The sequence below is a fragment of the Nannobrachium achirus genome, assembly GCF_963921795.1.
Source record: "Nannobrachium achirus genome assembly, chromosome: 17".
NCBI lineage: Eukaryota > Metazoa > Chordata > Actinopteri > Myctophiformes > Myctophidae > Nannobrachium > Nannobrachium achirus.
This window is the reverse complement of record NC_137824.1, coordinates 32,448,389-32,464,584: the sequence shown is the minus strand read 5'-3', so window position 1 is coordinate 32,464,584 and position 16,196 is coordinate 32,448,389. Positions and strand designations below refer to the sequence as shown.

At 42.2% G+C, this 16,196-nt stretch overlaps 1 protein-coding gene across 2 annotated transcripts in view; it reads left to right on the top strand.

Annotated features, from left to right (window-relative positions):
• The window catches only part of gpc4 (glypican 4), a 54,530-nt gene that overhangs the window by 1,036 nt on the left and 37,298 nt on the right, over positions 1-16,196 (top strand). Inside the window, exon 2 of one of the 2 annotated variants that reach the window (XM_080745548.1) lies at positions 537-668. Coding sequence is in view for 1 of the 2 variants with exons in the window: in XM_080745547.1 (XP_080601673.1) it covers positions 8,835-8,997 (163 nt within the window). In the remaining variant the exon portion in view is untranslated. Of the gene's footprint in view, positions 1-536; positions 669-8,272; positions 8,998-16,196 lie in introns of those variants that run through there. The other variant, XM_080745547.1, reaches the window with a different exon arrangement.

Sequence of the window (16,196 nt, the reverse complement as noted above, 5' to 3'; positions counted from 1 at the left end):
ATTGACAGTGTGTCCCTTTGCTCATTCAAAGTTCAACTCCGGATGACTTGTTTGGAAAGAAAATGATTAATAATTGAATGTCTCTTTACTTTCTGCATCCCAACTGATCTCCGTGCAGCGAATGTCACGTGCTCATTCATGCAGTCATGTTGAGTACAGGCCAGGGAACAGTGTTTGTATAACATGGTTTTATTCTTGTCTTGTTTGTTTTAATCTAATGTTGTTGATGGGAAAACAATACCATTAAGCAAAAATAAAGACAAAACTTGTTTTAATGAGTTTTTCCCATGTCTCTCCTAAGTATAACTGGTGGTGTATAGAGTGCAAGTGTGTGTGTGTGTGTGTGTGTGTGTGTGTGTGTGTGTGTGTGTGTGTGTGTGTGTGTGTGTGTGTGTGTGCGTGCGTGCGTGCGTGCGTGCGTGCGTGCGTGCGTGCGTGCGTGCGTGCGTGCGTGCGTGCGTGCGTGTGTGTGCGCTTGCACATGTATGTATATATGTATATGCTGTATGAGTATTGTGTCCTTTTTTCTTCCCTAGAGACTTTTTCTTGACCTTGATGCAAAACATCATGAGGTCATGGAAAGATGTGAAGGAGAATTCATGAGAACTGATGAAAAGAGAGGGGGAAAAAAGGTCCTGAGCCAGATTTAAAAGCCAGATTTATTGTTGGTAAGTCTGATCTTTTTCATTTTGTGTTCAAAACTAAAATAAATATTCAATAGCTGATGTCACAGGCTGATGTGATGGCTATGTTGTCATTTTCAAAAAGTGTTCCAGAAATTATAAAGTAGGCATGAACACACAATGCTGTGAGTGGGAAAATCCCAGTTGTCCTACGCCCAGTTGTCCTACGTCCCAGTTGTCCTACTGTGTCCCAGTTGTCCTACTGTAGCCAGTAGCTACATGTAGCCTACCCCCACCTCAGCATTCGTACAGCTACTCAAGTAGTGTACAGCTCTCGCCGAAGATTCGCCATCCTACTGCTGTAATTATTGTCCACGACATTGCAAGCGGCGCGAAGGCCAGCGGACCTTGGTCCTGCTCTTCGCGCCCGAGCGCCGCAGGCGCGAGTTACGAAGCCGTGGTGAATGCAATCGTTATATTTATGCCCAGGCCTGGGCAAGCGCACGATAAACGCATGAATGGGATGAAGATCGGTTGCTTTACAGTCTGTTCGCGGACTAGCCCATACAGCCAGGCTACAGTAGGACAACTGGGACACAGTAGGACAACTGGGACGTAGGACAACTGGGCGTAGGACAACTGGGACAGCCCCTGTGAGTAACATGGAAACATTAATTTCTACTGAAGTCTGTACTGCATAGGGATGCCACAATACTGAACCGAACCGGTATACCGAACCGAATGACCCTGTACCGAACCGAACAGCCCATACCGAATGAACCAAATGTCTTTATTTTCTTGAGTGTGGCCACATGAAAACATAATTTTCTGTACACTTTTTTGGAGAAAATCTTCCTCCTAGTATAAGCATAATAACTGATTATCATGTTTTAGGGGGGAAACAAATGATTGCACCTCAATTTTAAAATTAACTGAACATTTTAGATTCTTTATTTTTTCATTTTCAATTTTTAATGTAGCGAAACCGTACCGAAACCGTGAGCCAAAAACCGAGATACGAACCCAACCGTGGGCTGACTGAACCATGGCACCCCTAGTACTGCAGTGCAGTAACTGCACAGCTCCCTGGACACGCATGGCATGCTTATCTACATATCTCCAGATGAACCAGGGGTCCTTGAGGATTTCCAAAACATTTCTTAAATTTGATGGCCTTGTGAAATATATTTTTATTTAACAAAGGTACATGTGTTATTTAAATCATGCATGCACATAATATGCGCACATGTGCACACACACACGCACCCAAGGCAAGCCCAGGCATGTTTGAAAGGGAGCGCCTGTAATTATATGCCACGGACCACTGGTTAAGAAACAATGCTCTAGAAAAGATTAAGCTTTTATTCCATCCTTCTTCATGTACCACACCGTCCATGTGAATTATGGTATGGATCGTAATATGTCTGCATCTTGTTAGTCATTTCTGTTGTGGATGCAGAATAAATTGACTTTGTTACTTTCCACCACTGGCAAAGGTATAATTATTGAGCTTCCTGTTCTCTGTGGGGGGTTCTTTTAGCCCTGAACCTGTCATTACTTCCTCTGGAGTCACCTGAGCCAGGTGACAGACACTCATCAACAACTCGCACAATTAAATGAGCTTCATTAGGGCTAATTGTTTGTGTTTAGTCTGTGTGTAAAGCTGATCAGCTTTATTGGCAGGCCTGCGGCTGCTCTTGACTCACAGCTGCACACATAACGCACTCGCACCGCAAACACACTTCAAACCTGGCAGTGTCCCTTGTGTTGCGCTGTAACTTTTCACACCCACCCACCCGCCCAAACACACACACACACACACACACACACACACACACACACACACACACACACACACACACACACACACACACACACACACACACACACACACACACACACACACACATCTCTCTCTCTCTCTCTCTCTCTCTCTCACTCACTCTCTCTCTCTCTCTCACTCACTCTCTCTCTCTCTCTCTCTCTCTCTCTCTCTCTCTCTCTCTCTCTCTCTCTCTCTCTCTCTCTCTTTCACCAGATAAAATCAGATAAAAAATACATTAGCATCCAACTGTGCCTTTCTCTCCTGCGCTGATTTGGGTTTTTTAAGATGGAAAAGAGAGGCTGATAATGATTAGGACAGTGGTTCTCAACCTTTTCAGGCCGCGACCCCCCAAATAATCATATTTTAACTGGGGACCTGATGAGCACTAATAGAGTTGAGGCATTACATATTGTATAACATGGTTCTATTGTGATAATAGCAGATCAACATGCTCACAATGCTGTGCTGTTGTGAGCATGTAGAACGGCAATTTTCACAATTTCTGCCTTTAATATTTGACATGTTGGCCAATGTTTAATTAGTAAAGTCCTTAATTTGTCACTTTAGAAATGTGCAGATACCCTCTATACACTTAAATGTTATGTTGGTTTGTTTACTGTTGAGTGAGAAAACAACGTTGCACATTAAGTTAGTCATCTGGGGACCCCCCAAAATAATTTGGGGACCCCTGACCCACAGGTTGAGAACCACTGGATTAGGAGATGAGCAAACGAATGCATGCAGGCCGCAGGGGGAGCAGCCAGGCAGCTGACCCATGCGAGGCGAGGCAAGGCTAGGGGGGGGGGGGGGGGGGGGGGGGCTGGGGTGGGGGGGTTGGGTATGGGGGTCTCTGAATGCTAATGTGAGAGTGGAGAAAGGGCAAACAGCCTCATTGAAATGCAGAGCCCCGGTGTTTTCTTAGGGTAATATTTGGGGCAACGTTGAAACAGCACACATTATGGGAGTGAAAGGTCAATTTGATAGTTAGTCAGCAGTAACAGTGGGAAGAGCCCACCGCCAGGAATTGTTGCATTTTCTGCCTCGGTGATCGACTCCGTATGAGTGCGCGTATCATCGCTGCCGGGCAGAAACTTGTATCTCCATGTTTCAACCTTTATGTTTTTTTTGTAAATGAACGTCCTACTTCATCATACTACACTAACTACAGTGTCACACAGACAGAAGTAGCAAAAATAGCCGATCTACGAGCTCACAAGTTATGAGCTTGTACATCTGCAGTTTTTGCTACTTTTGAAATGTTTTAAAACTGAAAGTAGGCCTATAAGTGGTTAAGTGTGTCCGTGGGTTTCATAAATTGCTAACCAATGAAAACGTAAAGCATTGACAAGAGCTTGTGATTAAATAATAGCTACATTGGATCCATTGGAGCACAGGTTCTTTTTTCCTTTTCCTGAAAAGTAAATGTGTTCGGACATACCGGTACAAGGTTTCTAGCCGACAGCAATGATATAATGCGGATAGACATCCCCAACATTTCATGGTCACACATGAAGACGTCCGGGCTTGGCTACTCTGACATGAATGGGGGAGGGGGTCATCAAACAACGTTTATAAATTAAAATAACAGTGCAATTCAGACCCATATATTGTCGCTGTCAGTTAGAAAAAATTGTATCTCCTTATTTAATCTTTTTATGTTTGTTAAATGATTGCCCTAAGTATGACAGTAGTGTCACACCAAAACAGTGTTACACATTGCGTTACAGTGCAAGCTTGTAGATCTGCTATCTTTTAGACATTTTTATTTTATTTGGGGATTTTAAAACATCACTTATAATGACATGCTCAAACTAGGAATGCCAGTTTGAAAGCGATTAAGTGTGTCTGTGTGTTTTCTAAATATTTAACAACCTTTAACTTAAATACTTTGCATCCATTGGAACACAGGTTTCTTTTCTCCAATTCCTCAAAAGCTACGGTTCTGGACATACAAGGTTTCCACCAAACATCAACAATATATATCCATATATGTCCATCGCAGTTTTACCAAAGCTGGACGTTGGAATTCCTCTTGTCAGAGAGGGAAAGGGCTGGGGACATGTCACGTCGTTCAAAGTTTATTCACATTTAATTACCATGGCAGTGGACCATTTTCCTTGCTTTTGTTGGGCCATTGAGCCCACGCTCTCCCATGCGCGCCTCCCCAGCCAGGGGTGTCGCACCAGATTCTGGGCCCTGGGTACAAGGACTGGGAACGCATTATTACGCATTATGTTGTGCTTTAACTATTGGAAAAATCGCAGATATACAAGCTCACAGCGTGGCATCGAGCTTGTATATCTGCAATTTTCTTTTAATCGTGAACATTTGTGCAAGTCTTTCAATATTTCGAATCCTTCCAAGGTTTTTTTTTAAAAGGACCCCCAAAATCATATGTATTTTGCCACGGACCCCCATCTCAAAAAATTTCGTTCCAGGGAGCCCCCCAGAAGCAAAATTTGAGTTACAAAATGTTAAGAAATCTTTAAAAACACATATATTCAAAGATTTGCACACATTTTCACGACTTTTCAAAAATAGCAGATCTACAAGCTCGCAGCGCGGCACTCGGTGCCGCGCTGTGAGCTTGTAGATCTGCTATTTTTCAATAGCTAAAGTATGAAATAATTAAGGCCCCTCCACCTTGGGTCCTAGTAACTCAGTCCCAATTTCTCCCCCTTTGTGACGCCCCTGCGCGCCTCCCCAGCATCCTCCTGGAGCTCCCCAGCAACCGCTGGCCCAGCAGCTTCTCCTGTGTAGCCTCTGCAGTCACACGCAAAGAATGGAGCCGCCCCAGGAATGTCAACACAAAAGGAGGAATGTCATTTTGCTGAGTGCTACCCCCCAAAAACCAACGTGCATGCGCGCGCGCACACACACACTAAATCATAAGTGTGCACACACATACATGCGCATGTGCACACTGCACACACACACACACACACACACACACACACACACACACACACACACACACACACACACACACACACACACACGCACACACGCACACATGCACGCACACGCACACAACACACTCATTCTCTCCACACACACAGTCATAAGTGTGCACGAGCACACACACACGCACACACACACACACACACACACACACACACACACACACACACACACACACACACACACACACACACACACACACACACACACACTTCAAGCCCAGGCATGTTTGCAACACAGGGGGGGAAAGCGGTCTTAATATGTGTTAAACATTGGAGTGGCTTACAGGACAACTTGAGAGTATCACTAGGCTAAGTATGTTCCGAATCAGAATAATATAAAGATGAGGGTAAATAAAGAGGAGAAATAACGTGATAGTTTATGAAGATGTATCTTGTATTACTTTTTTAGTCTTCATTTTGTCCCCCCCAAAATGTTTACACTTAAGCCCTGTGTTTAAGATATTTCAGAAAGTAGCCGATCTACAAGCTGACGGGTTGACAGGTTCTGAGCTTGCATGTAGATAAGTTATTTTCACAAAATGTTGACAAATTGTTGACAATTCTCTCTCTTATGGCACAAAATTGTTTCAGACAGGGTTCCACCACGACCAAATACATATCAATTTGGGGGTCAGTGACATGAAAATGTTTGAGAAGCACTTTGAGAACACTGTCTGGTTTGCAACAGAGTGCCACATTTCATAACAGGGAGACATGTAGACATGACCAACAACTCTGTTCGCGGCGCAGTCTACATGTGCATGTTATCGCTTCACTGTTGTTTGTTTTCTGCTTCTTCATGGATATTCTTCTATAGCAGCCTAGCAGGGGTCTTCAACAGGGGGTCTGGGACCCCTAGGGGGTCCTCAGAGTTACTACAGGGGGGCCTCCAAATCTTTGTGTGATAAAAACCTTTTTCCTCCTTTTTTATATTAACCACTTGAACGCTAGTGTCCTTATTCTGAGAACTTTGCGCGAGGCGTTGTGAGCTTGTAGATCGGCTATTTTTGGCAAAGGGGTTTGGTGTAGAGGGGAAAAAAGAGCAGACTAAGTACAGAAGGTCAATTTTATTAAGTATTGACGGTTCAAGTATCTGAAAACACAAATTCACATGAATCCAAAATACACTGATGATTGTGCTGTCAAACGATTAAACTAAATGTATATGGAATCTACAGTATGAAGAGGTTGTGGGGGTCCCTGCTTCATCTCTCTCTCAACTAAGGGGTCCTTGGCCTGAAAACATTGAAGACCCCTGTTCTATAGTTTTCATTTCTTGTCTCTGTTTTGTTTTCTTATATCTGTGTGACCCTGGAGAGAAACCAACCAAGTTAAATTCTTTGTATGTGAGAGCGTTACTTGGCCAATAAACTGTTCCAAGTTCTGATTCTGAGAACCGTAGTGATGAAATACTTCTGAACTCTGCAGTAAATGTGTGTCTGCTTGTTTCATGTGCTGCAACAGAATTCGAATTTGTTATGTTAGGGCGATATGGACAAAATCTAATCACAACATTTTTGACCAAATACCTCAATTTCAAATAGGCCTATATTGATGATAATATAACATTTATTTTACATTTTACACTTGCTATGCTATTATATATTTCAAAAAATATTGAATAGCAAAATAGCTGATCTATAAACTATCTATAATCTATGAAATAAAATAACAAGGAAAAGACAGCACTTGTTTTATGTCATATCACAATATTAGATATCCAAAACCCCACACAAAATCTAATCTTATATACAATGTCCATATGACATTGATATATTGCCATGCCCTGAGCTACATACAGTTGAATGGTCAAGAAATCCAACATTCATTAGGCCTATGAAGTAGCCTACTAGTATATTGGAGTCTAATATACTAGTATACTAATATCTAATATACTATTAGCCTACTGTCTATTGTCTAATAATTAGACTGTAATAGCACACCTCAGTCCTGATTTGATCCGGTCCTGATTTTGAATTGGTGGTCATTGTTGAGAAAGGTTCAAAGTTTGAGCTGCATGTTCCATATTATGCTCCACCCCTGGTATTTTGACTTACCAACTCTTTCTTTTGTCCCCCCCGGAAACCAGTCCTAAAGCCCTTATACCTCCATGTTAAAGCCACCCCATAGCCCGGGTGACTGTTTGGCTTTGATTGGGTAGTTGGTTGTCACTGACAATATTTAGCAACTACAACAGGTATCCTATCCTGTTTGTTTTAACAAGATGGTATGTTTTTCTCTCAGACGACACTGAAGACATTTAATTATCTCCAGTGTTATGTTTAACTCTATGGTTTAACTTAAGCCTAATTCAACTAATAGTTTGGCAAATATTTTAGGGGTGCAACAGTTAACTGAAGAATCAGAATGTACAGCTTTATTGAGACATCACATCACTGGTTGGTTTCCAGAAGTAAAAAAAAAAAAAGTGGTTGAAAAGTTTTTGTGAAAGTTCTAAATAGATGATTATTTCCACAGGAAAAACAGAATGGAAGAAGAATGGGGATATTATAAATAACCCATCATCTATGCAATGTGACGCGTTGTGAACTTATTGTTTGGCTAGTTTTGGTATGAAACCATTGAATAAATATAAATGTATGTTTTGTATTGTAACACATGTATTGATAATTAAATTACTACTAAAAGGTAATGGGTGGAACATGCTAAGTAAAGTCAACAATACAATAATAAAACAACCCATAACCAGTTGCCAGACCCATCCAGTTACCAATTACCCTGACAACCAACTAGCCAATCACAAAGCTGACCGTCCCTCCAGGCTATGGGATAGACTCTACCATCCTGCCTCTCTCCACCGGGATTTGCAGCTTTCTCCTCTAGTCTGGATTTCAGCACGAGCGACACAATCCAGTTTATAAGAAAAACCACCGCGAGTTGAGGACTGGAAGAAGAAAAAAACAATAAGACACTTTTCTGCAACTTTAAAGTAACTCCTTTTGCCTTTTCGTCGGAGTCAACGCGGTGAATCGTTAGAAACGTATAGAATTCGAAGTACATTGCTTCTTCTGAACTGTAAAAAAGTTTTATGGTTCTTTTTTCCTCTCTTCTTCTTAACCAATGTTTGGTTTCTTTTTTCTTTATGAAGTCTGGAGGAACTCGACTTTTATTCTGCATCCCAGGCTCTCCTGAACGGGACGTGGTTGTAATTTGAACCGTGTTGGGGTTTTTTAAAAGTTGTTTTCGGTCTTGTTTTCGAGGTAAACTCCTCGGGTTTGCTGAATGAAGTGTCTGTTTGAACAACTTCTAAACAGGCAGCTGAAGTTTTAAAGTGCGTCCATGAGGAAACTCAACGTGGAACTTGTTGAAACTTCGTCCTAGTTTATAAATACACCGGAGAACTTTTTTATTTTCTTTATTTTTGTAACCCTTTTTTATATTTAATTGGTGTTAATTGTCGCCATGAAGAAGACCTTTGTGTTGTCCACGGTGGTTTACACGTTAGTGTTGCTTTTTGCCTCGGCCATCAAGGCAGAGACCAGCAAGAAAAACTGCAATGAAGTCAGAGCTGCTTACAGTTCCAAAGGCTTCAACGTCAATGATGTTCCCAACAAAGGAATACAAGGTACGTCTACAAACCTGGAGATGTTTGTTTAAAACCAATGCTTTGTGTCTGAAATCACGTCTAAAATCACTGCTGTGTGTTTAAAGTCATTGTTGAATACTAGTGATGTTACAAAATCACTGCTTTCGTGCTTAAAAGCCACTGCATTGTGTTTAAAATCATTGTTTCAAGTGTAAAACCACGGCTTGATGTGTAAAATAGTTACTTTATGTTTAAAATCACTGATTTAGGTCTCATGAGATGTTAAGAACTATAATATCACAAATATAACCTACTGTCACTAAGGAAGAAGCATAGTTGTAGCATGTATGGCACTGGTTCTCAAAGTGGGGTCTGGGGACCCCCAGGGGTCCTTTGGGAGTGGGGTAGTTCAGGGCATTCCCTGGAAAATTAGGATCATTTTAAACATTTAAGTCCCATTTTATTTTTCAGCTATTCGAAAAAATACCATATTATGTTTATTTTATCTGTTATTTGGTCAAATGTCTACATATATTCTATTATTCGGGACCCCAGGCACAACATCTTTTCAGGTCTGCGGCCCACCTGTATGATCCTGGCATGAAAATGTTTAAGAACTGTTCTAGCCTACAGTAAGTGGTGGGACTAAAGTTTAACCAATGCTGACGTTTACAGTGACTTTGTTCAAAGATGCAGTATCGTGTTTTTAGAAGGCTGAATCTTAATGTTGTGATTTGGTTAGCCTGCATTGTAACCATTTGTTGCCATTTAGTTCCTCAATCCATGCAGGAGGCAAATTAATGGTCTTCATTTAGGAAACAGTTGTAGGCTGTTCAACAACAATAAACTACTACATCAATATACAAACATTGCAGCCCACAGTCGGACACCGGGGCCTATGTTTATTTCCAGGCTTCCTTTAGTGCCTCTGGTGTGCTGATGAAGCATCCAGGACACCCGCAGTGATTTACTAAACACTCTTGTTGCATTTATGCAAACAAAACATACATGTGTTATTACTGTCAATGTGTGTGAACATGAAGACCCCACTTCTTTTTTGCTTTAACTTGTTGTTCATCTCTCCCAGCCTGGGTCTATAGTGTGTAATGTATAATATAGATATAAATTGTTTAGTTTTTAGGAGGACGGGGTGGGAAGGCGACTCTAAAACAATCTGTTAAAGTCTAGTAATGGAAACTTTATTTGGGGGGTACAGTGAAGCCTTGAGGAGAGTAGCAGGGGAGGGGGGTTGGGGTTGAAATTCCACTGTGCCCTGCATACTTTAACCCCCCCCCCCCCTTTTCCTTTTAGTTTTTTTCCTTCATTGTGGTTAAATTCAATATACATAAATCTCCAGGCCCTGCATTTAGTCCGTTTTAGGCTGCAGATTATTGTGGCTTGGGGAATGTTTTCTTATTTCAAACATAGACGTGGGTCAGTTAGACATGACCAGTGTCCTGTGGGAGTCCTGTTGCTCCACTCACTGTTAAACACATTTCCTAATGGGATCTATTTCACTTGCCTTAATGTTCTTAATTAGTCAATTGTTACTACAGTGTCTTATCTCACAGGGCGCAGAATGTGTTCCTTTTCCCCCCTGCAAAACAGTGAAGCATAAATACAACTGACAAGGGTAACGAATGGGTACGTGAGCTTTATGGGACCATGCTGCATTATGAGTTTGCATTTTGCACACAGGATAATGAACCTGTCTTTCTTTGGGTCGGGTCATGATGGCTCATTAGAATTTGATTTGTATGTAAACTGTCAGGCGTTTCACACCAGCCCATAGGTCCTTTTGTCTTGGGGTCTGTATGTCATTGTAATGCTAAGCAACGCTGAGAGTAGCCCAACATGTCTGCATTTGTTGTGCTTAATGGTGTTGAATGTTTTTGGGGGATTGAATGAGGTCAGTTTTGGTGGAGCAGGTTTGCATTCTATACTGTCCACACACGTGCCTTTCCGGTTTTAACCCTTGAACCCTGGCATCCCTATTCTGGGTTCGAACATTTGGTGAAAACAGACGATCTACCAGCTCACACGCTGGGAAGGTCTTTAGTGTAGAGTGAAAACAGGAGGCGGCCAGGTATAAAGCCCTGGGGCACTCCAGACAACTAAGTATATAAAAGACAAGTGGTTAAATACATACCTGGTGTAGGTCTGGACTGTATAGGCAACACCAGCATCAACCGGCATCTCTTTATCATTGATAGAAACTCTGAGATAATTGGATCTATAGAAAGCCACCAGGTTTACTGTCATCGGGGAGGTTTGGGGCCTTGCCCTTACCCCAGGACAATGCTTGGTGATATCTGGAGATGTGATGTCTGATTGAGTCACTTCTGTCCTGTTTGTCAGGCTTGTGTCTCTTCTCGTCTCCTATAGTGGCTCCTGACATTAATTCTCCTCTTCCTGCCATGAAAGGCTCTATGTAGCAGTCTGAATGGCAGGGGACATGCGGCGGCACACTCAGACCTATATTTAAAGTCATACCCCCTCTGCCAGTTAATTAGCAGACATATTATTATTGTTGTTATTGTTGTTGTTTGAGAACCCTGGGGTTTTTTCCCATGGTACATTATTCCAACTAATCAAGCGCTATGTCACTGGAGCTGCAACGTTTATGTAACTGTTGTCTCCTCTCTGATACAATCATCATAAATCAAATCGGTGGAATGTGTGGCCTATTGGTGATGCAGCCCTCAAAATTGCCTCGTTCGCAACCACAAACATCTTTTGTTATTGCTGGCGGCACAGAGATAACAATGTTTGTTACCATTGAAATTACAGGCAGGCTTTAGTTAAAGCCAGACTGAGATTCAATAGAGCTGTTTTAATGCAATAAAACTGTAAGGGAGACCCTCAGTGCTCCAGCTGAGACAGAATTAGGTGACACAGAGCAACAGCAGACTCGATTGTTGAATTCCATCTTGATCCCATGGTCCCAATCTCTTACCTCTCACGTGGAAATGGTTCAAGACCCAGTTTCCAACTAAGTCCTATGAGGATTTGTTTTGGGCCTTTGACTGAGTACCTTTTTATTTTTACAGGAAATAATCTAGCCTCGCTCGCAGCCCTAGAAATGACAGTTGTCAGGAATAATATTGCCTTTGTTTCAGTCAGTGTGTGTGTGTGTGTGTGTGTGTGTGTGTGTGTGTGTGTGTGTGTGTGTGTGTGTGTGTGTGTGTGTGTGTGTGTGTGTGTGTGTGTGTGTGTGTGTGTGTGTGTGTGTGTGTGTGTGTGTGTGTGTGTGTGTGTGTGTGTGTGTGTGTGTGTGTGTGTGTGTGTGTCTGTTTTGGTGAGACGTTTCTTTGCTGGTAATTCTCCTCCTGTGACGAACGCTAAAAGACATCTTCCAAGTACTTAGCTTCACAGTGGCGAGAGTGACGGCCTCTTCAAAAGAGGCAGAAAACAGAGCGGTTAACGCTGTCCAGATCAGTATCTGTCATGTCAACAGGACCTGTCTGGACGCTGAGGCTCTCCTCCTTTTTTGTAGCCCTTCAAGCAAAATCTGTTTTGCTTTACACCGGGCGGTCTGGCTCGATGTCATGCCTCAGGTATGGCACAATGGCGAAGATCAAAGACGAAAAAGGTCACACGGAACATACATCCCGTCTCATAATCAGTTGTATGACCTCAGTACATAAGCCTCCACCAGTAAGCTCAAAACATTTTGCAGTGCTGGTGTTTTTACCTTGTCGTTTCCCCCCGTTGAGACGGTGGCTGTGTGCCCTGCATCTTTTACGCTTTGGTAAATAACAGGTTATGTTATTGCACTGACATTCAATGGATAAGATAAGAGCAGGGAACGGGGACGCAGGCAATCTCTGGAGGCTTTTATAGCTGTAGGGCCAATATTTAAGTGCTGCACTCCAGTCTCTGTGACTGTAGCCTACTGTTTTAACCTCTGTAATAATTAACTAATAAACCATTAGCTCCCAGTGTCTTGCTCGCCCCTGAAGGTCAGACTCAATAAATCTTTAGAAGACTTCTCACAGTTTTATCTGGGAATGGCTGGGAAAGTCTTATCGTCCAGAATTACTTCCACACGTCTAGCTTGGTAATTTGGACATTGATAAAACTGTACAGGGATTTCCTCAGTGGCTGCATGTTAACTGTGGTTTGCTGCTAATATGCTCCATCAGGAAATAGGCTCTTATAGCAGATGTGTTTGTCCATCAGTGGTTTTACATACACCATAACGCCTAGCAACAGTAGTCCCTGTAGTAGTTTTTGGTTTAGCATGAGCCTACATCAACCACTTAAAACCTATGTACTTAGTTGACCGAAGTCCCCCAGGACTCTATAGTAGGCCCCCTCCTGTTTTTCGCTCTGCACTAAATATCTTTGCTGAAAATAGCCCATCTTGTAGAACTGTTTCTGTAGGTTGTAGAACTTTTTTTCCCGTTTTTTTTAGGCTGAATGTTTACCCCAGATGGCCAGAATAGGGACGATACCCTTAAGTGGTTAAGAATACTGAAAACGTTGCAAAAAGGTGTGTTTATCACCAAGAAGGGGAACCAAAAGGTGATCATCTCTAAAACTACAGAATGTAGATCTTAATGTTTTTAATTGTTATTGGTGTATTTCTATTCATGTCAAACTTAATTTAGGCCTATTTGAATTTTTAACACATTCCCAGCATCTGCCTTTTAGTCCCCCTCCCCCTGTCCACCACCACATACCTCAGCAAACCTGTAAGTACCGAATCAGAACATGCAGGTGGAAGCTGGCAAGTAGCTGATTTTGATTAATAAGCAGCAATGTTAATTTGGCACTTATTGTAAGATCGGTGTCCAGGAAGTTAACCAATACCAAGGATATGTTAAAACAAACATTTATTTACTTTATCTAGCCTACTTCTATCCTTTGTTCCTCTCCGGTAGAGTGATTTCATTGAGTTGTGAACATATTTCATCTTCACAAACCACAAACATCTTCACAAACTTTCACTGATCCCTCCAGCCAACAAATCAGTCCATGTTTCTCCTGCCAGCAGCACTTCATCCAAATAAAGCTCTGAATGAACCCTCTTCATTATCGTTGACTATCCCAGATAGAATTACAGCTTGGACTCTGTTGATTATTGTATTGCATCTCAGACCATCAGAGATCTGATCACTAACCAGTTGAACTCCAGCATGCCTATTCTGGGGGGAACATTCGTCTAAAATAGCAGATCTTGTAGATCGGCTTTCTTTGGCAAAGAGATTCGGTGTAGACGGGAAGACATGTTGTAACTCAAGTCTGTTTCACTAAAGACTAGAGGATTTTAGTGGTTAATTATTCAGAAGTGAACACTAGGTTCAAGGTTATTTATTGCTACGGTGTCTTGTGTTACGGTGTCTTCTTGTGTAGAGGTAAATAAGAGTAAAACATATTTTTGTTCAGCTCCTAAATAAACGGAAGTACTTAAAATAATCTTGTGAAAGTTGATTTGTGGAGAGACACACATATTGGACATGTTTTGGAAATACTTTTCCAAAAAAACGGCTAGCATACATACATTAATATTCTATCCATACTGTGGTATTAGACTAAATATTGTTTGGGATTTTGCATGTCATGATGATGTACAAATGTTGTCTTTTCCTAGTTGTAATCATTTAAGCCTTTTACTTTAAATACAGATCTATAAGCTCACTACGCCTCACATCACAACATGTTTATACTTATAGATTGTATGTTTTTGCTATTTAACAAGGAACGGCGACAAAGTTTTCCACTGCAAGTAATGTAAGACAGTGAATATATTATTGTATTGGTAACATGATTTCACATTCCTGATTGATGCGATTGGCCACTGTTATTTTGACCCGATGCATACAGCTGATGCCAACCTGGCCTCCCATCTGCGTTTGTTTTGACTGCATGAGGATAAATGAGACGATAATACAGGAGGAGTTCCTTGGTGTGTGGTGTTGTTTGAATCTTAAGGTCAGCCAGGCTTGTGGAGTGTTAGGAGATGACTGATAAAGACCTACAAATAGAGGAGGTTGGAGTTTCCCAGAAGACAACTCACTGTAGTGACTAATGAGTTGTCTTGTACTCATTACTGCACTAGTAGTGATCACTGCCCACAGAATGATGAGCTTGTCTGTTGAAACCCACGCAATTTTTTGAGGGCACAAAGGCCAAATGCCAGGGCAGGAAGGCCATCAAATAAAACAAGATTTTAGTGTGGCAATTTGTAGAATGTAAGGGTTAGGATAGGAATGATAACCTAATCTGCAGTGCAGTGAAATAGATAAACGATGATATTTACAATCTGATCTGATCCATGCTCAGCCCTGCACCAATCAAAGTCACTGGATTGTTTTAAAGATGGGGACCAGGGGTTTTAAGATTTCAGAATCTCAACAAAAGACACTGGTGTCTACATGATAAGATATAGACACTGGTGTCTACAGTCTACATATTGACAAGAAAGAGACAGAGGAGAAAGTGGTACAGTCAGCTGGGGCATTAAGGCCACTGTGGCCTCAGGTCATGCCATTGGTTTGAGGGGCACAAGGCCAAACTGAGGGGCAACGGCAGCCATGGCCTCCATGAAATTCCTGCCCTGTGTGTTACTATTTATGTATGTTACTTTGTAGCCTCAGCTGATACACCGCTGGTGACCAGAGGCGCTGTTGAGTCACACACACACGCACAGAATCCTGAAATGAACTGCTACACACACATGGCCATGCACACACACACGCACCACCGCTCCCTTCGAACTCGGTTAGATGTTTTAATAAAAAATCGAACCTCTGTTCGAAGTGGAGCTGTGTGTGTGTGTGTGTGTGTGTGTGTGTGTGTGTGTGTGTGTGTGTGTGTGTGTGTGTGTGTGTGTGTGTGTGTGTGTGTGTGTGTGTGTGTGTGTGTGTGTGTGTGTGTGTGTGTGTGTGTGTGTGTGTGTGTGTGTGTGTGTGTGTGTGTGTGTGTGTGTGTGTTGCAGTTGAAAACAGCGCCCCTCCCTTAACATGTGTGGTCATAAAAGGTACTACCACATTCTTGAGGCTACATACGGACCCACATACATACCCACATACATAGACGGACGGATACACACACGGCCATGTATAGGGAGCTCCACACAGCTCCAAAAATGGTAGATAACCGAGAAGACCATGGTCTCTCTAATGCCTGATGGCAAATCCCTGGTTCGATCCCCGGCAGGCCAGACCTTTTGCTGCATCTCTCTCTCTCTCTCTCTCTCTCTCTCTCTCTCTCTCTCTCTCTCTCTCTCTCTC